General features: G+C 45.4%; 1 protein-coding gene across 1 annotated transcript in view; it reads right to left on the bottom strand.

Annotated features, from left to right (window-relative positions):
- Positions 1-26,283, bottom strand: part of KIF14 (kinesin family member 14) — a 349,189-nt gene that overhangs the window by 120,682 nt on the left and 202,224 nt on the right. Inside the window, exon 22 of the mRNA XM_069231431.1 lies at positions 22,457-22,554. Coding sequence (XP_069087532.1) covers positions 22,457-22,554 — 98 coding nt within the window. The remainder of the gene's footprint in view (positions 1-22,456; positions 22,555-26,283) is intronic.

Genomic DNA, 26,283 nt, shown 5'->3' with positions numbered 1-26,283 from the left:
GCAGTATATATCACTCTATATATATCACTCTTGTATGGTATGCTGTGTGCCAGCGTCAGGTTAGTAGTTTGCATCCTGGGATCATTGCGATCCGCAGGGGTACTTGGCAAGGATGTCTCCATTGATTTTTGCACTATTGATTGAACCTCTTGCCTATTTCCTACACGAGTTTCACGCAATACGAGCATACTCATCGGCAGGTGACCATTGGTGGAATCCTTATATGCGGAAGGCATTGCATTAAATATACAAAGTCCGGAGGACAACTTAGCACCTTGCCATTATGAAGGTTTTTAGATTTAGTAAGCAGCCTTATGTCAAATGGAAGGGCTTGACACGGTCCATACAGTCTGGAGATCTCTCGGTTCCAGACGTCTATGTCTATAATTTAGTTGTGCAAGTGCATTATGTTAATTATTGTGTAGGAATGCTGATCCATGCCAGAATGGAAAGTACTATCACACTTCCTAAATCCCTTCTAGCTATGGTTTGCAGCAGCCGCAAGTCCTCATGGACTATATTGATGTAGTTGGTATGGCATGTTAGGCATGGTGGCTGGTGTCCAAGATGATAGGTTGTCCATTGCCATATTATCTGCTCCTGCCAGCTTGTACTGGTCCGCTAATACCTCCCACAATGGACAATTTGGTGGCACAGATTTTGAATACAGTATTTCAGTGCTACCGGAAAGGGGAGGTTGTTTCTTTGTGGTTGTGTTACTGTATTAATGACTACGATCGGCTGTGAAGTGGGCTTTCTCTTACATTCCCAGACAGCCATCAAAATTCACTAGTCTCACAAAATACTACAGGCGAGCGAAGCTAGGTAAATCTATCTCCTTTTTGTATGCTGAGATTATAGCTTTCAAGGCACCCTTGATTCTGAGGACTAAGAGGTATATTTCGGGAACCCAGTCTCTGACAAGTGCTGGTGTTTCTATTGTGCGCAGGTCAGGGATGTTAATCTCACATATAGACATAAATTATTCCTGTATAAATTCCTATATCGTTTCTAACTCACCCCTGAGGAAATAGACACATTTATCTCGGACGCTGAAGTGAAATGTAAGAAGTTTGATATGTCTTAAGCAGGATTTTTTCATGTTCTTTGGGAATGTCCAACATTTTTGCATACTGGACCAAAGTGTTCGATCTATTAGGTGTAATGGTAGGGGACCCCCCCTTACCTCTCTCACCAAATCTGGCTCTGTTGGAAGCTACTATGGAAGCAGGGACAGTAGTTCCTTTCATCTGAGCTATTATTGTCAAAGAGGAGAGTAGGCAAGTGGTGAATGCAAAGATGTGCTCCTGGTTCTAAAAACTGGCTGCAGGATATGATATAAAGCAGAAATCAAATTAAGACATACGCTTCGAAACTGCACTAGATCCAGCCCTATAGATTTTTGAGACCCTCTTTGGGCATATTGACTGCACCATGAAACAGATGGTCCTTCTGTGAACTGAAATGTGGTGTGCAATATGCCTATTGTTTGTCCACTTGTTTTTGATAGACAGTGTACTATGATATGAAATGTGCGGCATTGGAATTACTGGAAATGTGATGTCACATAATGTGATGTATCTTGATAATACGGTATGGTGTGATGCTTTTCAACGTGTTCATTTGCTGTATGATACTGCAACTGATCAATCAAAATCTTTAAAAAATGCAAACAAATAAATTATGTAAATAATCCACATTAAATGTGTGACCTTAAAAAAACTGGATGTCAGCAGATCAGGCTGGGGAACCATTTGGGGGATTATGTACTGGAGCAAGGTGGTCAGAAGATAAACTGGCAATTCATATCAACTGCTTGGAACTTCGGGCGGGATCGTCTGCAGTGAAGTGCTGGACAGAGGCTTGGTGTGTTGCTAAGGATTGATAACATCGTAGTGGTGCGCTACATCACTCATCTGCGAGGAAGCTAGCCAAATATGCTCACAGAGCTAGCCATGGACTTCTAGTACTTCAGTCCGGAGAACAAGATAGCAGTAGCATCAGATTATCTCCTAGGTCGACACATTACCACAGGGATTAGCACTCTAGGCCTTTCTTGGACTCCAGTGGTTGAAGGTTACACACCCAGAGGTCTTCCGGGCTCTCAAGGCAAGATGGAGTCCATGCCAGACAGACCTTTTTACATCTCAACAAATCACAAACATCTAAGGTACTTCAGCTGGAGGCTGGACTCAGAAGCAGTGGCAACCAACACATTCCAGCAAGTTCGGTTAAAGGAGGACAACTATGCTTTTCCACCATTTACCATGACTGCAAGAATGGCAGCTCTGGTTAGCAGGAGCAGCCAATGCTGGTCATGCTGATCTGGAGGTCTCAAGCACAGTTCTAATGGAACTTTATTGAGATGTAGTGATCCATCTCTCCCTTCTTCAGAACATCATTACAGGAGCCTGGCACAAATGGTGCTAAAGGGATCTTTTCAACTAACGGCTTTAGGTTTTTACAGGAATCATTGGAAGATCCTAGGACTTTCAGGACAAGCCGAGGATTCCATCAGGAAAGCATGGGCTGACTGCACAGATAAAAAAAATGCAGGTCAGTCTGGAGAAGATAGTAATGTTCTTGACAAGAGGAACTTGAATTCTGTTGGATCAGAGATTGTGCATATCCTACATTTGTATGGGCCCTGGTGACAATGTCCCATGCTTACAGGTCAGTATAAACATTTAGTTCTGCAATTTCAGCAGGGCATACCCCAGTGGATGTGATCTTGGTAGGGCATCGCTCTTTGATATGTAAGTTACTAAGGGGCATGAGAATGACTGTACCCCCAGAACACAAATACTCGGGTTGTGGAATGTGAACATGGTTTTAAATCTGTTCTTGTCTTGTCAGAACGAGTTTGCTAGACATGTCATTCTTGGTACAGTCTTACCCCAAACAGTTTGCCTTCTCTCCTCCCGTTTTCTGATATTCGGTTTGGTTGGCATTAGCATTCTGTTGACTCATGCTCTCTATCTAAAGCATGGTAAAACTGTCCTACAACTGATTGGCACATTTAATTTATATATACGTTCCTAGTATATGGTACTACATGTCCCCAAGGCCTACAAAATTAAATGCTACAAATGAGCCCGCAGCACTCACTGTCCCACCCACCAAAGTAGCACTTTAAAACAAGTCTCATATCTGCCACTGCACCTTAAGGTGCTGTTTTAAAACTGCCAATTCGACCTGGCAAAATAAAACTTTACTTTAACAAAACATCCCTTTTTAATACATATAAGCCACCCGTAAGGTAGACCCTGAACAGCCAATAAGGCAGGTTGCATTATATTTAAAAGGTTAGATATGATTTTAAGTTTTACATGCCCTTGTAGTGAAAACAACTTCCAAATCGTTTTTCACTCCTGTGAGGTCTACCTATCCAACTGGATAACATTGGGCTACCTTATTGTATTTAATAAGTGTTGCCATTTGATTGGGCAAAAGGTAGAAATGTCATGATTGGACTCGAATACATTTTAATTTAATATCCCCTTTGAGCATGAATGGGTGTGCCTGACCATATGGTCCATAGCAGTCAGAAAGGGTAGTCGAAAAAGTCTGGAGCCTGGCAAAATGGCCCAGGTAGCTGCGAAGAACAACACGAGCAAGGGGTATGTAAAACCTCCCCCTGAAACATCTACAGTCCAGGAGGAGGCTGAGCTTGTGGGTGACGCCCAGGAACCTACAGAGGAGGATATTGTTGTCTTGGGAGACCTGGTGGAGCTAACTGTGTGGCAAGCAGAAGGTGGCCATCCAGACAGAAGTTCTTCAGAGCTCAAAAGAAGTACCCTACTCTTTAGGACCTGGGTAGCAAGCTGAGGACCAGGTAGCCGGTGACACTTCAGGAGATCTCTTGATCTATTGAGAGAATAAGAATGACCTATATAGTGAGCCTAAGGTTCCTGAAACTGGGGAAACACATGTGTTGGTGGTTCCCCAGTGCTGCAGGGCCTTTCTCCTGGGTATGGTCCATGACATACCACTGGCAGGACATTAGGGGCAGGACAAGACCTTTGTCAGGCTTGTTGCCCAGTTTTATTGGCATCAGATGAAGGTGACCTCAGCGTCATTCTGCATGTCATTTCTTACCTGCCAGACCAGTGGGAAGTCAGGGAAAAAGCTAAAGGCTCCCTCGTCCCCTTACCTGTTGTTGGCACCCCTGTGAAGTGTGATCATCAACAATGTTGGGCCCCTGGACCCCAAGACTGCCTTAGACAACAGGTTTATCCTGGACTTGGAGGCCATGTCTCTAAGGACTGTGACTGCATATTTATTGGTCAGGGCCCGATGTTTTTTTTTTATTTTTTTTACCCAAGTTGGTTTCCCTAAAGATGTAGTGTCTGATAGAGGCACAAACATCCGTTCCACTAACATTAAGCCCATGTGGGATGAGTGTGGAGTAAGCCAAAAGTTTTCCACACCCAATCACCCTCAGACCAATGGCCTTGTTGATAGGTTCAACAAATGCATGATTATGGGCCTGGCAGAGCCCATGAAGCAAAGGTGGGATATCCTCTTGCCATGCCTTCTTTTTGCCTACATGGAGGTGCCACAGAGAGGAGTTGGGTTTAGTCCCTTTGAGCTCCTTTATGGCCACCTTGTTAGAGGATTTCACAGACTTGTCAAGGAAGGGTGGGAGCAAGCTTTCAAGAAGTCCTCCCCAGGATGCAGTTGGCTACATGCTTGCTCTCAGTATTCAGATGCAGCAATTCTGGAATAAAGCCTCTGAGAACTTTGAAGCCAGCTAGGAAGTGGGGAATCTCTGGCATGACCGGAAGGCACTGTGGTAGAGTGTAAGCCTGGCCAAAAATGTAGATGATGGAGTCAGTAGAGCCCAGGGTCCTACAAGACCGCTCTTCTGGGCCTTATGAGGTAAAGGAAGGAAAGGGGGAGGTCAATTACCTGGTGGACCTCAAGACCCCCAGGAACCCCTTAAGGGTCCTCCATGTTAACTGCCTCAAGCCCCACTATCAGAGGTCTGAAGTCACTATGCTGCTGGTGACAGATGATGAGGTGAAAGAAGAGAGTGAACCTCTATACGACCTTGTATCTTCTAAGGAACAGGATAGGTCAGTGGAAGATGTCCACCTCTCCCCTATCCCAGAACAGCAGAGAGGAACTGTAGCCAGTTGGTGGAGCAGTTTGCTTCTCTATTGTTACGGACCACTGGGCTCACAAATCTGTGTACCCATGATATAGACACTGGGGACAGCATGCCTGTGAAGAATAAAGTTGACCAGATGAATGCCACTATCGAGGAAGAAGTGTCCAAGATACTGGAGTTGGAGGGGGTGGTAGTGAGAGAGGAGGGGGGTTGAGGACTTCAATAGCGAGCCAGCAAGATGGCCCTGGCTCGCACCTGAGCCTCCTCGCAGTACAGAGAAAAAAGGGAGGGACAGACCAGATCAACTGCAAAGTCTGATCAGCTGCGAGACAGATGGTGACGGCAGCTCCATAAATACACTGGGCTGAGCCAAAGAGAAGCGAGGTAAGAGCACTTACATAGATATACACTCCCTCCACAACATGGCGGACTTTAAGGAACTTAGCTGTACCATAGCCTGGCTATTCTAGACAGCCCAGCAAGGATAGGGAATGGGAGGGGGAGTAAATTGGTAAAGGGGGAAAATGTAAGAGGCCTCTCAAACCCTTAAAGGAAGTACTGACCTGCAAACCGGAGTAAGAGTGCAGAGCAGGCCATGATGTGCAAACCTTGTTACTGAATTGAGAATTGATTGATGCTATGATCATTGAAAATACCCTGAGAGACACTGTGTAGAGTATCCGAGATGAGGGACTGCGTGAAATCTCTTGCCACTCTACGTTCTAAAGTATATTGAAGCTCCGTACCATATCAATTCAAGCTGGGACTGGAGAGGAATCTCCCATTGCATGAGGAATCTGCGAGTGGCTTCTCTCTGGGGCTGGTGCTCTTTAGCTAAGAAAGCACACATTGTGAACAAAGATGGGAAAGTCACGCCCGTTGAAGGGAAGTCCATCCAAAGTGGATGTGGAGACTAATGAAGAAGATTGGGCGCAGCAGAAAGAGGACATCATATCCCTGGGCTCACACATGACAGCCATCCTAGAGGCCATTAGAGACACAAAAACATATCCGGAGGCATAGATCGCAGCAGTGGGGAGTGAGGTGGGATTACTGAGGGATGACCACAAAAAACTGTCCGATTGTGCTATGGAAACGGAGGACCTACTGGGCACCAACCTGCCACGCATGAATGAATTTTTAATGAAATGCTCCGCCATGGAGAAAGAAGTTCAATTACTGGCGCACAGGCTGAAAGACACGGAGGGAAGATCTCACCGTGACAATGTCAGACTTGTTGGCGTACCGGAGAGGGCGGAAGGTGAAAGCACAAGTATTTGTGGAAGAGTTGCTAGAAAAAACAGTTCTGCTGGGAAACCCCTCTTGAGTTTTCTTCATGGAACAGGCCCACCTGGTTTTGGGGTATCCACCACAGCCCGGGGCCCCCACATCTAATGACAGCAAGATTGATGAACTTTAGAGATCGAGATAATATCTTCCAGGCGGCAAAGAAGCACAGGCCCTGGAAGATAGACAGCCAGGAAGTAAACCTGCACCCAGACTACACTAACTCAGTCCAGCAACTACAGGGAGCATACGTCCCAGTGAAGAAGGTACTACGCCAGTTAGATCTTAAATATGTGCTTCTATTTCCAGCAAAGTTCAGAATAGTTCATGGAGACAAAACCCACTTTATGTTGTTGGTGCCAGAAGCGTGGTCATGGTTGGGGAAACAGGGCCTGTGGTCAGATCCCTTACAGGATGAACAGAGAGAAGAGCAGTGGCATCGGATACCAGCAAAGTGTCTCTGCAAACAGAAGGTTGCTCAATCCCCGACAAAAGGGCAAGTGAAAGCAGCTCAAGAGAAGACAGTGCAGGAGGTAAAACAACATAATAAGCTTCTGGACAACTATAGGTGGCACTCCCTTGGATCGGACGTAGAGGGCAGTGACTCATACCGAATAGAGACAGAACAACATACGGAAGAACAACAATTGCTTCATGTCACACCTACGACATCTGAACATTTGGGGTAGAGGCGTCCAGAATGGCTACGAATAAGTTGTAAGACCGTGCCAATCTCCAGGGCCCCAAGAGGAGGAACATGGAAAGGCTCACTGCACAGATTGATACTGCCTGCGAACAGTTGCAATTTCAGAGACAACTATATCCAGAATGTTTTGGGTTACACCCCAGTGACAGAAGCAATTGACAGTTTAGAACTGTTAGAGTTCGGGATCCACATGCACCTTGAGTTGGGAGGGTGGTCAGTTTTAGTATCAACGCACTGAAAAGTAGGGGGGAGGGCAGTTTTGGGGGCAGATTGTAACACCTTGACACACTACGATGGGAGATAAGTGACACACCCACTTACAGAAGATTGTCCAACTCCAGGAAATGAACATACACACTCACCATGAACAATATCCAAACATTAACGCTGTTGACTTGGAATGTCAACAGCTTAGGCAATAGATTGAAGAGGAGTCTGGTTCTCAAGGCACTAAGCAGATACAAGTCTCAGATCGTGTTTCTGCAGGAAACACACCTTCTTGATGCACAACATTGTAGCAGGGAAAGGGGCAACTAAAAAGTGGCAGGCTACTCCCAATATACATCTGGCTACAGGGGGGTGATGGCCGTTGCTAGGAAGACACTGCAGTTTCATTTAAGACACATATGATCAGATACACAAGGGAGCTACCTGGTGATATTAGGGTAATACGAAGGTGAAAATAATCTGCTCATTAATGTCTATGCTCCCTTTGGGACTCCCATTAGTGACACTACAAGAAGTGGGGACCTCACTAGTGGACGCCTGTGCGGCACTAGTAATGATTTGGGGGTGGGTTTTAATCTCATGCTAAACACACACCTAGATAGACACAGCAAGAGAATTGAAGGAAAAGCGACCAGGTGGAGACTAGAGAGCTTTCTGCAGGCACCTGGGCTGTGCGATATTTGGCGATCCATACACAGTGAGGAAAGAGGATACTCCTTTTACTCAGAGGCACATGACATGCAATCACGACTCGATTACTTTTTCACTCCAGACCATTCTTTACTGAGGTTTAGTGAGGCAGAATATCTCACCCATGGGATCAGCGACCACTCACCTCTATGTCACTATGTAACACTATACATTAACATGAAGAAACAACAGGATGACTGACTGATGGAGACATGGCAACTCTTGAACACCCAGGAGTTCAAGCTAAAGCCACTAAGCAATAATTTCTTGAGACCAAGGGCTCCGTGCAGAGCCCTGTGACACTCTGGGAAGCATACAAGGCAATGATCGGGGGGCGAAATAGGAGACAGAAGAGACCGATGACACAGACATTGGAAAAAGAACTCTCAATTGGAGAGGGTCTATGCAACATTCCCGGTCCCACAACTCAAAAAAGAGAGAGACCTAAAGTGAGCAGAGTTTCAGTCAGTAGCTCACCATGAGGACAAAATCGGGCAAAACAAAAAAAGGTATATGAAGCCGGAAATAAGGCGGGCAAAATATTGGTCTGGAGAGGGAGTGAGGAAAGAGGGAGTAAGGAAAGAGAGAGAGAGCAGGGCTGTCCGGGAGTTAGTGGGCAACACGGGGAAATGTTGACTGACGGTCATAGTATAATGGAGGAATTTGTCAACTATCTATAGACATTCTATGACATACATACACACACACACCCCAGAGGAGGAGGTACTAGCTTTCATAGAGGACTCCCCCTTGAGACGACTGGCCCCACAAAACACAGAAGGGTTCAAAACCGACCTGACAGTTGAGGAGATGCTTTTAGCTATAAGACAAATGCAATTGGGCAAGGCACCAGGCCCTAATGGGTTCCCAGTAGAGCTGTTTTGCATGCTATCTAGATAGGCGGCAACACCACTACATGCTGCCTTTCAGGTGGTGTTTATGGAAAATAGACTACCAGAAGATATGCGGATATCTACGACTCATGACTAAAGCTGGCAAACCCAAGGATGACTGAGCCTCATATCGGCCGAATTAACCTCCTAAATGTAGGTATTAAGATTCATGCAAAGACTCTTGCCAACCAACTAAGAGGGGTGGTGACTGAACTAGTACACCAGGACCAAAACAGGTTCATTCCTGGCCGTTCGACCAAGGGAATCTGAGGCGATTATATAATAATCTGGCAATAGTTAAGACCTCGTCTGCAGGATGCGCAATTGCCTCGTTAGACGTGAATAAAGCCTTTGACTCTATGGCATGGCCATACCTCTTAGGAGTGTTAGCTAAGATAGGACTCAGAACAAAATACCTTAGAAGTGTCAAACTTTTATACAACAGGCCGACAGCCAGAGTGAAAGTGAATGGTTACACTTCCTGGCCATCTAGCATACGGAAGGGCACTAGGCAGGGATGCCCGCTCTTGCCAATGTTATTTGCACTGGCAATAGAAGCGCTAGCAGAGTGGGTGTGTGTGGGGTTGGCCAGTTAACAGTAGGTGGAATTAAGGTATCTTTCTATACGCTGACAATATTCTGCTATGCCTATCCAACATTACCCTGACACTCACTCGACTAAAAGAGATCTTTCGCGTCTTTGGGCGTTACTCAGGCTTTACTATTAATTGGAATAAGTCCCTACTATTCCCCTTAGGGGATTGGAAGCTGGAGGATCCACCAGCGCTACCACTGAGAATAGTAACCAACCAATTTAAGTATCTCTGAATCACTAAAACACCAGTCTTGCACTATGAGGCGTACCTAAACCCCATGCTAAAATGACTGGAGGCAGACGTTAAACACTGGCAGGCGCTGCTGCTCTCGATGCTCGGGAAGACGGCACTGTTCAAGATGATGGCACTGTTCAAGATGATAGCACTTCCCAGTCTGCTGTACATATTGCAGAATAACCCGAACAAAATACCAGATGCCCTGTTTACCTGAGTAAACACGTAAGTTAGGATGCTGCTATATTGGGGGGTGAGGGCAGAGGGAGGAAGGGCGATTGGGTTGAGACACAACCCCGTATAGCACTCAGGGTCTTGCAGCAATCCAAATACAAAGGTGGGATTGTCTTGCCATGTGAGCGTAAGTACTATGAGGCAGGACAAGTGAGCATAGTTCATGATTGGGAATATGCAGACTGGGAAACCTGGTATATCAACAGGAGAGATGGAGCTTGGGTTGCAAGAGTTTAGGCACAGACTATATGGCGGTAGTTTACGGGCCGGGACACACCCGGCCACTGTGACAGTAGTGGATGTCTGGAATAGACTGACTAAGGAATGGGATGGAAAGACAGATGAACCCCTAAGTCGCCACTATGGGAGGGAGCGTGCCTATGCCCAGCAGTAGTCCTGCAGGGTTTGTAAGGATGGGACAAAATCCACATTGGCAGATATGTAGGATGCAAATGGTCGGATACCGTTTGCTGTCTTGAGAACATCATATAAAATGCCAGAATCCCAGTGGCTAAGATGTAGACAATTGAGTCACACCCTTCAAAAATGTTCGTCCTTACAAGAGGAGACACAAGAAGATGCCACTCTAGAAAGAGGCTGCTGATTGGGCAAATAGATAGGAAAATGATATGGCTGACATATAGTACCCTCATGCACAACACCTGCTGCTAAAACTATTAGGTAGATGGGAGGAACATCTTGGGAGATCTTGATGAAGAGGACCTGGAAGATAATTGATGCCTTCATGGATGCGAGTTCGAAGGTACATTCTTCCATACACTTTGGAGCTACCCCCGCCTGAGAAGCTTCTGGGAGGCAGTGAAATCTTTCCTAGGCAAAGCAACAGGGCAATCACTGAAGCTACATCCTCGGTTAGAACTACTGGGTGTGTGGGGACCATCGTATCTCACAGGCTATCAAAAGATCTAGGTAAATCTGGCATGTATGATAGCAAAATGGGATATAGCACAAAGATGGGGATATCAAATACCTCCGCGACTATATGATTGGGAGATGGGCAAGGAACACTGCAGCGTGGAGGAATGGGACAGTCTATAGGGATTGAGGCTGCATAAAGGAATTTGGGAAGATCTTGGATAGCTGGGAGGTGAGTGATGATGGGGAACCTGGGTGAACCGGATATGTTAACTGAAAGCATAGCTGGACGAATATATGAGATACCACAAACATGAACAATGAAGGGAGGAAATGGGAGGTGAAGTGGGAAAATTTGTAACACAAATGTATCAAGATTGATTTGCAAATGTGCTAAAAAAATTGACAGTCCCGGCAGCTGCTGTCTGTTAAGTCTTGGGGTGATCCATCCAGAGGGGCTGAGAAAAAAGGGGGGGCCCAAAACACGTTCATCTATTTTTCCATAGGGATTTTGTACAGCAATAGTGCTAAAACTACTGGATGGAATGACACCAAATTTGGTAAGAAGGTTGGTGCTGGTCCAGAAAGAGTGTTTTTTTTTTTTTTTTTTTTTTGGTGTAATTCCGTTCAGGTTTGGAGAAATTAAAGAAAACGCAAATTTGTATGTGTAGGGACGCAAAGGATTTGCAACCCCTCTCCTGATCTCATGCAGAAGAACTGATTGGCTGATAATACTTCAACAACATAAGTTGCTGAGGTGTTGTCAGCCATCTTGGGACTCGGCTGAAGCTGAGTTCCAAAAAAAAAAAAAAAGCAAAAAAAAACGAAAAGGGGCCAGGTTAGGCTTGACCCCTTAGCTCTGGTGGAAGGGTCCTAAAGGGACCCCACACGGGCTAAAAAGCATATTTAAATGTATTCTACAGGTGGAGTCACGGATCCGTTCTAAAATTTGAAAGAACAAAAAAAAAGAAATACCCTGGGCTCCCACGTTTCGTTAGTATAATGCCCCAGGGTGGGCTAATTTCCAGGGGCTTTTATGTGAAAATGCAGGGAACGCCACCTCCCTGGGACTTTTCATTCATGTGCAGGGGAGGGGGGGGTTCACATGCACCCCTAGTGCCCTGAGGTGGACCACCTCCCTGGGGCAAATATTACATATGCGGGGAGTGCGCCCCCACACCCTGGGGACCACCACCCTCCAGGGCTACACTGTATTCTGAGCGGGGGCAAAGTTTTTAAGCATAGGATTAGTTATTCCAGGTTGGCCTGGATGGTATTTTATCAGTCCAAAGCTGTAATACTGTGCCTGGAGTGGTGAATGGCTTTTGTCATGTTACAGCTCGGTGAGGATGGCACTGGGTCAATCTTATGCTTAAAGATTTTGCTGTACAAATGGCAAAAGACTTAACCCTATCTAGGTTGGCGTGGATAGCACTGCGCTAATCCTATGCCTAAAAACTGTGAGAGATAAACAGACATTTGAGGTGAGCAAATCTAGAGTGTTGCAGGGTGCTCCTTATTGGAAATGCTCTCTGTTAGAAATGGGGTCTTTGGTTGGCCGTCAGGTTACCCCCTCTCCAAGCAAGGACCCTCACACTAATCAGGGTAAAAGCGAATCACCCTCAGCTAACCTCTGCTTACCCCCTTGGTAGCTTGGCACAAGCAGTAGGCTTAACTTCAGAGTGCTAGGTGTAAATTATCTATACCAACACACACAATAACTTAATGAAAACACTACAAAATGGCACAACACAGGTTTAGGAAAATAGACAATATTCATCTAAACAAAACAAGACCAAAACAAAAAAAATCCACAATACACAAGTCAAGTTATCAATTAAAAACCAAAAAGAGGCTTCATGTAATTTTAAACACACACTAACGCTGTTAGCAAGAAAATGTACGTTAGGCACATCAAAAATAGCCCCGCTCGGGCGAGTGAGCGTCAATAAGGGCTTGCGATGAGTTAATTTTACTCACGAGCAAGACCTTGCTTCATTTCTCCTTTAGTCGGGTCGGCGTGTGTTGTTTCTTCTCTCCGCATGAGAGCGATGCGTCGATCCCGTCAGCACTCTCGGTTCCGGGCAGGCCTTGCGTCGTTTTTACACGCCCAGCGGTGTTTGCATTGGTAATCCAGCCGCACAATGATCCGAAAACCACACAGCGTGGGTTGCGATATCACCAGCCTCAGTCAGCGATGCGGTGCGTCGTTTCTCCAGCCACAGGCATCGATCTTCGGGTTGCGTTTCAGGCGAGCATCGATTTTTAGCCGCGAAGCCGGCAGCGCAACGATTTTTCAGCTGCAGATCAGCAATGCGTCGATCTTTTCCCCGCACAGGGGTCGGTGCGTGGACTTCTCACTCTTAGGCTGCCAGCTTCTCCTTCCAGGGTCGCAGGAACTGGATGGGCACCACTTGGCAGGATAGGAGTCTCTCAAGAGACTCCAGGTGCTAGCAGAGAGAAGTCTTTGCTGTCCCTGAGACTTCAAACAACAGGAGGCAAGCTCTAAATCAAGCCCTTGGAGATCTTCACAAGATGGAAGGTACACAAAGTCCTGTCTTTGCCCTCTTACTCTGGTAGAAGCAGCAACTGCAGGATAGCTTCACAAAGCATAGTCACGGCAGCTCTTCTTCCTCAGCTCTTCAGCTCTTCTCCAGGCAGAGGCTCCTCTTGGTTTCCAGAAGTGTTCTAAAGTCTGTGGTTTTTAGTGCCCTTCTTGTACCCAATTTCTCCTTTGAACTAAGCCTGCTTCAAAGCAAAGTCTCTCTTGAATGTGAAATCCTGCCTTGTCCATGCCAGGCCGCAGACACTCACCTGGGGGTTGGAGACTGCAATGTGTGAGGGCAGGCCCAGCCCTTTCAGGTGTGAGTGACCACTCCTCCCCTCCTTCCTAGCACAGATTGCTCATCAGACAATGCAGACTACACCCCAGCTCCCTTTGTGTCACTGTCTAGTGTGAGGTGCAACCAGCCCAACTGTCAAACTGACCCAGACAGGGAATCCACAAACAGGCAGAGTCAGAAGCAATGGTATAAGCAAGAAAATGCTCACTTTCTAAAAGTGGCATTTTCAAACACGCAATCTTAAAATCAACTTTACTAAAAGATGTATTTTTAAATTGTGAGCTCAGAGACCCCAAACTCCACATGTCCATCCGCTCCCAAAGGGAATCTACACTTTAATCATATTTAAAGGTAGCCCCCATGTTAACCTGAGAGGGACAGGCCTAGCATCAGTGAAAAACGTATTTAGCAATATTTCACTGTCGGGACATATAAAACACGTTACTATATGTCCTACCTTAACCATACACTGCACCCAGCCCTTGGGGCTACCTAGGGCCTACCTTAGGGGTGCCTTACATGTCAGAAAAGGGAAGGTTTAGGCCTGGCAAGTGGGCACACTTGCCAAGTCGAATTTCCAGTTAAAAATGCACCCACAGACACTGTAGTGGCAGGTCTGAGACATGATTACAGAGCTACTTATGTGGGTGGCACAACTAGTGCTGCAGGCCCACTATTAGCATTTGATTTACAGGCCCTGGGCACCTTTAGTGCACTGTACTAGGGACTTATAAATCCAATATACCAATCATGGATGAGACAATTACATACACATTTTGTAAAGGAGCACTTGCATTTTAGCACTGGTTAGCAGTGGTAAAGTGCCCAGAGCACACATCAACAACCTGGGAAACAGAGGCAAGAAGTTATATATATATCCATCCTAATACGAAGCACCACTGTCAGGATCGATGGAAAGATAGGGTGGCTTAGATGATGATGCCTGCAGCTCACTCACCCTGCAGGCAAAGGCAATGACCACAAGGAAGGCTGTTTTTAATGTGAGAAGACTGGGAGGCTCAGAAGGAGCACACGTTAGGAATGTCAGAAACAGATTCAAATCCCATTGTGGCATGATAATTGGGTTTGAAGGAAACATTTGGGTGAGATCCTTAAGGAACCTACTAACAATGCGATGAGGGTTGATCAGGTAATCTCAGAAGTTCAGTGATAGCAGACAAATAACCTTTGAGGATGCCTAAAGTAGAGCCCTTGTGTGCTAAAGAAAGTATGAGCAACAAGACTCGGAAATAGGGGCAGAGAGGGTGTCAACAGACTTGTCTGTACACCATGCAACAAATTTATTGAATGACAGACGTATACCGTATTGGTGGAGGGACGCCTGGCTGCTAAGATAATGTTACAGACTTCAGGCGGAAGGTAAAAAACTGTCAACTGCTGCACTTGATCTCCACGCAAGAAGGCGGAGACTAGACAGGTTCAGATGGAGAACCCTCCCTTCATGCTGCAACAGAAGATCTTCCTAAAGGGGCAGTCTGATCGGAGGATCAATGGCCATGCTCAACAGCTCAGCATACCAGACTCTGTATGCCCAGTCCGAAGCCACAACAATTACTTGGGCCCGGTCATTCTTGATCTTCTTAAGAACTCTGTGCAGAAGAGGTAGGGGCAGAAAGGCGTAGAATAGGCCTGAGCTCCACACGCATCAAAAAGTGTTGCAGAGCGAGTGGCACCTTGGAAACTCCAACAAGCAAAACAGCTGACAATGCGCATTCTCTGTGGAGGCAAACAGATCTAATCAATGCTCTCCCCACTGCTGAAAGAGACCTTGCACCATTTCTGAGTGGAGACGCCATTCGTGATCAACCAGGCATTGTTGGCTGAGTTTGTCCGCTCTGGCATTCAGTTAGCCTACTAGGTGTCGAAACACCAAGGAAATGTCCTGATGTTCTAGCCATGTCCAGAGGCGCAGAGCCTCCTGACAAAGGGTCTACGACTCTACCCCACCCTGCTTTTTGCAGTACCACATGGAGGTGGCATTGTTCGTGAACACCTGCACTACTTTCTCTTTGAAAGAGGGAAGAAATGCTTTCAATGAAATTCTGATCGCCCGGTGCTCCAAAAGGTTGATGTGGAGTCCGGAGACTGCCGTAGCCCATATGCATATGATCTCTGCCTCTTCCAGGTGGCCGCCCCACTCCTGGTGTGACGCATCCATCACTACTGTCAGATATGGTCGGGGAAGGGAGAGGGATCTGCATCTCACCCAATCATCATTTGTTAGCCACCACTGCAGATCTTGCGAAGTTCCCTCCAAGATCTGGACCATGTCGGAGAGATTACCCTAATGCTGCGACCACTGGAACTTCAGGTCCCACTGCCATCTGGCATGATTCACCAACAGGGTGCAGGAGGCCATGAGGGCCAGCAGCCTCAGAGTCATTCTCACCGAAATCCAGGATACAGGCTGACACACCAGTATCATAGCCTGAATATCCTGGACTCGCCGTTTGTTACGATAAGCTAGAAACAGCACTGTGCCCAGAACAGATCTGATGAAAGTGAGCGTCTGAGAGGGAGTCAGGTGTGACTTTGGCACGTTTATAGTGACCCCCAGTGAATGCAGGAGGTCCACCGTAGTCTGAAGGTGGGAGACGGCAACCTGGGGCAAGTCTGCCTTCAAGAGCCAGTCTTCGGGGTGGGGGAAGACAAACCACTGACCTGCACAGCTGAGCTGCGACCACTACCATCACCTTGGTGAACACGCAAGGGACACTGGTCAGGCCAAAGGGGAGAACGGTCAAATGAAAGTGCTTGTGGCCCACTACAAGCCACAAGTAACGTCTGTGGGCAGGCAGGACGGGGACATGAAAATAAGCATCCTGCAAGACCAATGCTACCATCCAGTCTCCTAGGTCCAGGGCAGATAAGACCTGAGCCACAGTGAGCATTTTGAACTTCTCCTTTTTAAGGAAGAGTTTGAGGGACCAAAGATGTAGGATAGGATGCAAGCCTTTGTCCTTTTGGGGTACCAGAATGTAGAGTGAATAACAACCATGACCTACTTCTGGCACAGGAATCCTCTCTATGGCTCCCTTGGCCAAGAGAGCTTTAACCTCCTCGCAGAGAAGTGCCAAGAGATCCTCCTTAATCTGATCGTAGGATGATGGCATGGATGGAGGGGTAGTGTTAGAAGGGGTGAGAGGAGCCCCTTCTGACTATTTGCAAAATCCACCTCTCTAACGTGATGGACTGCCTGTGGAGCAGGTGATGGCGAACTCTGCCTCCAACTGGTCCCTGGTGGGGAACCGTCTGACAAGGAAGGTTTGGAGGCAGCTCAAGAGGGGGTTGGACGGTGGGCTGGCTGGACTGCTGGCTCCTTGATCCACGAGGACGGTGGATCCTACGTCTCCAGCTGGGCAGCATGTGCTGCATGGTGGCTGAAGGGGAACGGACGTGGAGGGGGGCCCCTCCTGTAGCCACGAAAAGGGCAAAAAGCAGACAAAGGGGCGTGGGGCAGCTGTGAGGCCCACAGACCTGACCGTCGCACAAGGATCCTTGTAGCACTTGATCACAGAGTCTGCTTTGTCTCTGAAGAGATGGGTGCCATCAAAGGGCATATCCATCACAGTAGACTGGACATCCCCCCCCTGAAAAGCCAGACGGCCTAAAGCAGGCCTCAAGGTCACCGCCAGTGCAACCGCTCTGGCCAGTGGGTCAGTTGTGTCCAGCCCACATCTGATTGAGAACTTCACTTGATCTCTCCCGTCAGCAACAGCTTGGGAGAGAATGGCTTGGGACGCCTCCAGGACCTGTGGCAGGACTTGAGCAACCATGTCCCATAGAGTATGTGGAGAACAGTCCAAAAGGCATGCAGTGTTCACAGACTGCAATGTCAGGCTGGAGGAAGTAAATATCTTCCCAAGATGGTCTAGCCTCTAGGATTTCCTATCTGGGGGTGCAGAGGGAATGTACCCTGGGACATAGGAGCTTGGATAACCAAGCTCTCACGGGTAGGATGTTGAGTTAGGAACACTGGATCATTTGGAGCAGGTTTATGGCTGCAGCGATTGTCCTGTTCACAGGAGCCCCTGTGCTGGGTTTAGACCGGGTACCCAGCAGGAAATCATTAAGGGCTTCTCTGAAGGGCAAAAAGGAGTTCAGACTATGGAGTCCCACGCTGAAACCCTTCTGTCAGGAGACTAGTCCTGACTGCCACCAAACGTATCTCCAGGTTCAGTACCTCTTCTGTAGCTCTTCGCACCATCATTGAATAGGACTCTTCCTCCTCCTTAGCCACCATAGAATAGGACTCTCCTTTCTCCATAGCCATGGCCTCATAACCTCACCATCCAGGTCCATCCGCCAGTCCATAGGGTCTTGGACTGGTATTCTAAAGGGTCCAGCAACACCTCTCATCCCTCATCGTACCATATAAGAATAAGGGTCAGGGTCATAGGGGCAAGGCCCCTGCCAAAGTCTGAGTCCCGCAACCAGCGATGTGTCTGCAGTAAGGATGGGGTTGATGTCACCGGGGGAACGGATCCATGGGTGCCTCCTGGAGCCAAGGCCGAAGCCGCCGGCACGGAACCCAAGGGAGCCCATGCCGACATTGCAAGGCCCAAAGGCGCTCCAGCAGAGTCGGACTGCTCAAAGATGAGGCGCATGGCCTCATAAAACTGTCAAAGCTGGGCAGGGGTTGCTCCGGCTCCTGGAACTCGGGGAGACTTGAAGCCGACCCAGATGCACTCTCTGAGGACGGAGGCCCAGAGCAATGACACCCTTTTTATCTCTTATCGTCAACTGACAGACGGGTGAAGTCAAAGAAAACTTGTTGTTCTTCGACTTCTTCTTGTGCTTTCACTTACCTGACTGTCCCGAGGACTTGTAGTAGAACGAAGATAAGGGGGGGAACCGGGACCGCTCTTGAGGCCTTCCCTGTGACCGAAATAGGGAGCGTCACAGAGCTGAGTGCCTGGCCGCAAGGAGCTTTAGGGAATCCTCCCTCAAAGCTTTGGGACTTTGGGTCATGGTCGTGCTCCAGACACCACAAGCAGCGGATCTGTCACTGACATCGCCCGATAACAGGATCCGCAGGGATTATGTGAAGACATCCTTGATGCACCTGGAGTGTAGACACTCGAAAATCTTCATCAAAAAGTAAAATACAAAAAAACTGTCAAAAAGTGACTGAGGGGTAGCTCTTCTTTGTGTCTGTGCTGTCTGGTGCAGAAAAAAAACCTGACATCAGCATGCCGGGATTGCACCTATATAGGACCTGCAATGTCCTGTTGGGTGAGCAAGACGCCAACGACGAACGCAGAGCTGACAGACACCACCTGACGGTGCGCAGGTGTACTGCTGGAGAAAAATCACTGGGTCTAGACTGACGCCTGGGGAAAATTCTAAGGTAAGTGATATGCAACTATAAAGTCTATATTAGATATGTGCCTTAGGTCTGCCACTGCAGCCTGTAGTGCAGTTTATAAACCGTCAATTCGACCTGGCAAAAAACACTTTTTGCTAGGTTTAAACATCCCTTTTTAGTACATATAAGCCACTCCTAAAGTAGGTCCTAAACAGCCCTTAATGAAGGGTAAATTGTATTTAAAAGGTAGGACATGTATTACGTTTTCTATGTCCTGGTAATGAAACACTTCCAAATTTAATAAGTGCTAACATTTGATTGATAACAGGTGGAAATTTCAAGTTTGGTCTCAAATGAATTGTAATTAAAAATCCTCTTTAATGGTAAACTCAGATTTTAAGTCACAATTCTGAAAAAGCCACTTTTAGAAAGTTGCCATTTTCTTGTCCTAACCATTTGGTGCCTGCAGCCTGTGTTCTGGTCACATGGCGGTGAGTAGCTTGGCAGCTGGCCTTTCTGTATTCCTACCAGACAGAGAGACCAAGGGGATCTAGATGTTCGGAGGATGGCCAATCCTGCCAGAATGAATGGGGTGGAGTAGTTCCCTGCCTCACTTAAATATCCAAGGGCTCCCTCCAGCACACTAACAAAGGAACTTGACACCAGTCTTTTGTCACCTCAAACTACTTGTAACCTTGAAAAGTGACGGGAAGAACTTTCCAGAACCAGATGTGGGGTTGCCTAGAAGGTTCTCCCACTTCAAAGTCTAGCACCAGGTATAAATACTGGACCTCTTGAACCACTTTTAAGTACACTCCTGAACCCGCGGAGGAAACAAGAAGGGCTGCCTTGAACTCCAGAGGACTGCCCTACTGCCTGAGGCCTGCTTTGTACCTCAGAGGATGGCCCTACTGCCTGAGGCCTGCTTTGTACCTCAGAGGATGGCCCTGCTGCTACCAGAGGACTGTCCAGCTGCTTGAGGCCAGGACTACTAGGGTGACACCAAGGGCTAGTTGGCTGGATCTGTTTGTGAGCTACAGGGACATAAGTTATGGAGACCTTGAACCCTGCACCTGATCTCTGCTGGAATGAGCCCTAACCCCTCAAGTGGTGCCCAACAAATCCTGCCCCCTTGGTTACAGTAGTGAAGGTGCTGTTCCTGCCCAATGCTAAAAAATTGAACTTCCACCAAAAAGTGGCCTGAGAATCAACAGAAAACAGGGACTGACATGCATGCCGATCCGCCTAAGGTGCATCGCTGGTCAGCCTGACTTCGTAGTCGCACCCGCTATGTTCTTCTCTGCAGCTGGAAATCCTGTTTAGCTGGACCTTTGAACAACAGTATGAGATCCCGTGGAGCCCTCATCAGCTACAGCCTGCAGCTTTGTCCTGCTGTAGATTTCGGACTTCCAAAAAAGAGGGTAAATCTGAAGGTAGAAATCCTCACTGCAACAGAGTCCAGTGCCTCCCAGAGGATGCCTCCTTGGACACTGCTGGCTGCCTTGCCCCCCCCTAAATTTTACCTTCTCAGGAACTTTTCTTTGAAATTTTAATCCAAAAAATGAGTCCAAACCGGGGCCAATCCATCTCGTGTAGACGAATCACACTCTGTTGGCCTTAACTTTAGACTTTGCAGCTTTGATATTTCAGGCACTTGGTTTCACTAAAAACTTAAAAAATTTGTGACACCAGTTCTACTGATTGGATTTAGTTATTTTCTGTGTCTATTAAAATGATCTATATTTTTCTAATTTGGTTTGGGATATTTTGAGTGTTGTGTTTTCATGCTGCATAAATTAAGCATGAATGCTTTTGTGCCAAGGGATCAGAGAGTAAAGCATAGATTAATTTAGCGACTTTTGTAGCTCACCCTAACAGGGATTGCAGTTGTTTGAGAAGAGTTTCCTCCCCTTAACCAATAACCCTTTTTTTTAAATTAAAATATTTCCTCTCCCAAAGGAGTTAGCAGGTAATTTAACTATGGTTCTCTGCTTGATATTGTGTAAGAGTACTGGGTGTCAAGGCGCTTGGCATGGCGGGAAGGATGTTTACTCCACATGTGGTTATGTTTTTCATATCTAAACATACTAAATGCAATATCAGAGCGTTATCTTATCCGGAGTTTGAGAGTACTCCTAAGTTATGTGAGGTACATTGAATTAAGACTTATGAAGCCATGATGGAAAAGTTCAGACATCCAGGATTATCACAGCTGTTTACTTCCACCATAAAGCCATTCAAGGTGATTTAATCTTCTGCCACTCCTAGAGTCTGCAAGAGGCAGGAATCAGCATCTCTAGATTTTGAGCACATTTGGTAAGAGGGGATATGGTCTCAAAAGCTTTTTCTTCGGGGTCGGAATATTTTGAAGGCAGTGGAGTGGTCCTTCAACTAGACCTTCTAGCACTTTTATATCAATCAGGTGGGTGATATGGATTTGCTGGCTGTGAACAAGCTTTATACTAGCATAATCCTTACTGCTGGTCTGGACATAAAAAGAAAAATTTCCCGGGTTTCTAATTATTTTAAGGGCACTGAGATGAACATTTTTCCCTCTCAATGGATGTCTAAGGGATCATATATACTTGGTTTGGAGACGCAACAAGAAGGTGTGGTCAACTGACACTGGTTATAAATGTGATGTTTGCCTAGTTGCAAATAAAACTCATATGTTGTTGTTGTTGCAATGTTTTGACTATGACATACCAGAGCTTGCTTTGTTTCCTTATTTAACAGGCACAGAACAGAAACAGGATTAAAAGTGGTATGGAAGAGGGTGGCTGAGTTCGCTAGTGAAACAGGATTACATGCAGCATTATTGATTTTAATTGGTTCTTTGTTGTACTACTGTTTTCCCAATGGTTCTTCAGAAGTGTAGTTTGTTTCTGGCTGCTGTTTGAATTAAAGTAAGGAAAGAAAGCACAACCCTCACACCTATGTCCCTGCCAGAATAGAAAACTTTCCTTCAAGTTAGCTATAAAATGTTGTATTGTCGTTCTAATGCTTTGCAGAGGTTTTACACAAGTTTTGGATGACTTGCTCAGAACTGGAGAAAAAAAAGACTGCCTGGACACACAGTACACCTCAGTCCTAGCATCTTAAAAGGCTAATCTAAATTTGCAAACAAGAAGTCTGACTTGGAATTGTTAATTTTTTAAAAGCAGCTTTTTTAAGAAACAGAGAGAAATAGTTTTGGCATATAGGTCCTTTAACTGACACTACAATGAGAAAACCTATTTCCAATAGTAATACACACTATCTAATGAAGAGCAATTTCTTTTTGGTACAGGTAAAAACTTCACATTTCTATACTCAATGTTGTATTTCCATGGTATGGGGCCTGAAATCGTACACATTACTAATTACTAAGGGTAGGAAATATGGAATATAAGCACTATGGAGAATTAACATTCATGCCATTTGTTACCTTCGCCTCGAATAGGCGGCCTCTGGTGTTCTTGCCAGATCTGGTTCCCATTCATCGGAAGGATCATAGAAGACATCATCATCTTTGCTGTTATTACTCTATAGGAATTGCAGAGGACAGATCTATTCAGTCATTGGAAATTTGAAACCACCCACTACCAATATGTAAGTCATTTAAAATGTTAATTCTATATGTTAATCTTAAACAACAGTTCAGAATGCCAAAAGGGTGGGGGGGATAGGGGGGGTGAGGGGGTGGACCATCACTTAACTTTAGGATTACCCTGTAAAAGGGCTAATATATGCCTTTATTCCTAAATTGATCTTCATAACTCTGGCATCCATGTTCGAAAATATGCATGTATTTCTTGAATGCACTGACGCCTGTTAAATACTAATTACGTAAAAATTGTAACCTGGAATTTTTCTTGGGCTAACAATCTTCACTAAACATATCTATGAGGGGTTGCAATTCTTAAAAACAGGTAAACTCCTTTTTGTGAAAAAAAACAATTAGTTTAAAAAGAGAAAATCAAAAAGACCATCCCAACAAAACCTTGAAGCACTATTCATCTAAAACACACCTCTGCCTTTATTATTTTAGGCAATACATTGTGCATTATACAAATGTGACCAAAGGTCCAAATAGCTGCCTAGCAGTTATAACTTTTTAAAGTGAATCATGGTCACCTAAAAAATATATCTGGCATCCATTTCATAACATATTTTAACGATTAAACACAACCCATCTAGATAGCATACATTTAGTCACTATTGTGATCCTTCTAAAGACCAGAGAAGGGGCAAAGAGTTGGACTTCTGTCCTTGGCAGATACAAACTGTATTCAACATAAGTAGTCATCTGCCTTCAAAGGATGAGGAAGCAGATAAAAGAAGAGAATATGATCTTCTGGGTAAGAGGGAATTCAGATTCCACCTTTGATGAGAAAACAGACTTTCTTTAGGACAAAAACTGTATAGGATTTCACAGAACTCTGTGTATTTGACATGCTCCTAGACACTGTAATGAGGGCAGCCCCGTACAAACAAAAAAAGCAAACCCCAGAACTGTTCACCAATGTGCTAAAATAACGTTCACGTTCCTATGTGAGCATCATTCAGAAAACCTTCCTAATCTGCAAGGGAGACTATCAGCCAGCAGCAATTCTATTACTTTATGATGTAAAAAGTGTAATCCTCAAACATATCTTCAGCCTCAGATGGAATACTGAACTTCTTTTCTCTGATGGGAGGTTTTTCTTAAGTGTGAACTTCTAGTGAGACTAATGACTGAGATCCAGAACATACAGATGAAGCAATCAGGATGATCTTCGACTTGTGATGCATGATCTAAATTTGCATTCTGGACATGAAAGGAAATGGCCAGAAAGCAAATGAAGCACTAATGTTCAATGCAGACTGACCCCACTCACAATGACTCAATCTTGGGATACTTCATGGAAGAAGTTGAGTGAGATTTCTTTGCTCAGGTTTACAGCAAAAATGGTACACAGGCAGATCTCTAAAATATCTGAAGCGATGAATCAGAAATTCACAAACAAAATAATCATTCTTACATTGACCGAGTAGCCTTTGAAGGTGCTCCAAACTCATCTCAGTAAAGCACACCATGTTCAGTCAATTATCCAGGGAAGTGAAGGTGTGCATTTGCTGTATCAAAAAGATGTGCTGCAACAGCACCAATCACATGTTCTTACAAACTTTGGAGGTCTACTTTAACCTAAGCAATGGTAATTCAACTGCTAAAAAAAAAAAACTCTAAGAACATTTATGTGACACTTGAAAACACATGAAAGTACACATCCTAAAAGTCTGAAAAAAGCAAATAAATCCTGACCCTGTTTCTGTTTCCTGAGTAAATTATAATCCAGGACTAACCAGAGACCAGTGCATTTCTTGGGCATCAGAAATTTCTAGGAGAGCACTGCTCTTTCCAGAGGTGGGACATTCTGTACAGCTCTCTTCTTTAACAGAGGCAAATGTCTGTTCCCAAAATATGTGTGGGTATGTGGTGGAAATGTTATGTGAAGGAGTGTCTTTCTGGAGAAAGCTAGGAAGTGCAACAATGTGATGAACTTAAGAACCCACTGATCCAAAGCAATCTTATCTCCATCTCTTCCAGAATCCCAACATTCGTCGGCACAAGGATGGTGCCAAGAACATTTGATTTCAGACCACTAAAGAGGCTTTGGTTTGAAAAGACAGAAGAGGATTACCTTAGTTTCTGTACTCCTGCTGTGGAAGACCAGAGGTATTTTTGAGATTACAGGCCAGATTTACAAGGCATTTTTCATCTCGTAAATGGCCTGAATCTGCAAATTGGCCTGTTTGTGACCAGAAAAATGTTTTTCCTAATGTACAAAAGGCAGAATGTGATTCAGTAACTTGTTACTGAATCGGATTTTGCATTTGCAACTCAGTATTTGGAAGGGGCGTGTTTAAGCCATTCCATCCAAATACCAAAAACGAAATTCTGGTCACAAAACAATAATACTTTACCACCAGTTTAAAACTGGGGGTAACCCATTCGCACAAGGGTAGGGGTCCCCTTTTGCAAATGTAAATAATAGTTTTTAAGAGCAGGCAGTGGTCCCACGGACCACTGCCTTTCACTTAAATAATGAACCTGCAAAGTTTATTTTTTTCTTTTTAAACACATCCAGTTTCCCATTTTCTTGCATTTAAAACAAAAAGATTGCTTTATTAAAAAGCAATCACAGACATAGTAGTCTGCTGGCCCCAGCAGGCCTCCATCCCTGTAATGGTTGCGATTCCTAATGGGTCGTAAATTGCGACCTAAAACATTATTAGACTTGAGGTAAGCCTATTTGCCACTCACTAGGAATCACTACTGAAACTCTTGAGTTTCATACATAAGGAATACCAATTTCCTAATTGCAATTCGGAGAGAATCTGGCCCTTAGTTGGCTGGCGAGGCCTGCTGGAGTCAGGTTATCTACAGTCACAAAACTTTCAGTATTGCTGATGAGATTGTCTTGTTTGTGATGCCAGACCAAACATATCAACCATGGCCCTCCTCTCAATGAATCCTTCTTACAAGATGTCCACCTCTTGGAAGAAACTGATTGGCCTCATTCAGGCATGTGTGAAGATAAGTATGATCATGGCCATCAATTTGGCTGCCCATCAACTCCTTCCAGACATATTCTTAGTCTTCGCTTACATATGTTCATTCCATTTTGTAGTTACTAATATAGTCACCGAATGCTTTAGTAAATATGAAATGACTAAAAGAACAGGCTCTCAAGGAGTTTGGGAGCATCTTACCATATGATAAGAAGCATCTGCAGTAACTAATAGCCATATAATGTTCTTGTGACACTAGTTGGCTCTAGAGAGAGTTAGGACACTAAAAGAGGCCTCAGGTAAGCCACAAATGCAAAATCATGACAGATCTATTTCAGCAAACAAAGTTGACCTACACCTGGCTCAAGTCAAGTCATGGTTACTGAAGGAATCACTGCTCTCATGTGTTCATTTTCTCCAAACCTTGGAAGCAGATACATTACATTATGTTAGATTGTTTGTAAAGTAGAAATGAGCTGATCGATTTCAGCCCGCTGATGGAGTGTCTTCATTCCTAGTGCCACTGAACACAGATGAATAAGTAAGTCAATATCAGTGAAGTCACCATCATGAAGTCCTTTCAAATAGGAAGGCTTTCATATTCTCTTGACACAGAAGGTGTACTTTTCCCTTTACCATTATATTGGTGCCATTCTATAATGCTATACATGCAGACAAAATGCTGCAACATCTCTGAAGAGCCACATTAGCTTGCTACGT

The sequence above is a fragment of the Pleurodeles waltl genome, chromosome 4_2 (genome assembly GCF_031143425.1).
Source record: "Pleurodeles waltl isolate 20211129_DDA chromosome 4_2, aPleWal1.hap1.20221129, whole genome shotgun sequence".
Lineage (NCBI taxonomy): Eukaryota > Metazoa > Chordata > Amphibia > Caudata > Salamandridae > Pleurodeles > Pleurodeles waltl.
The sequence above is the reverse complement of the archived record's forward strand: the minus strand, read 5'-3'. Positions and strand labels throughout refer to the sequence as shown.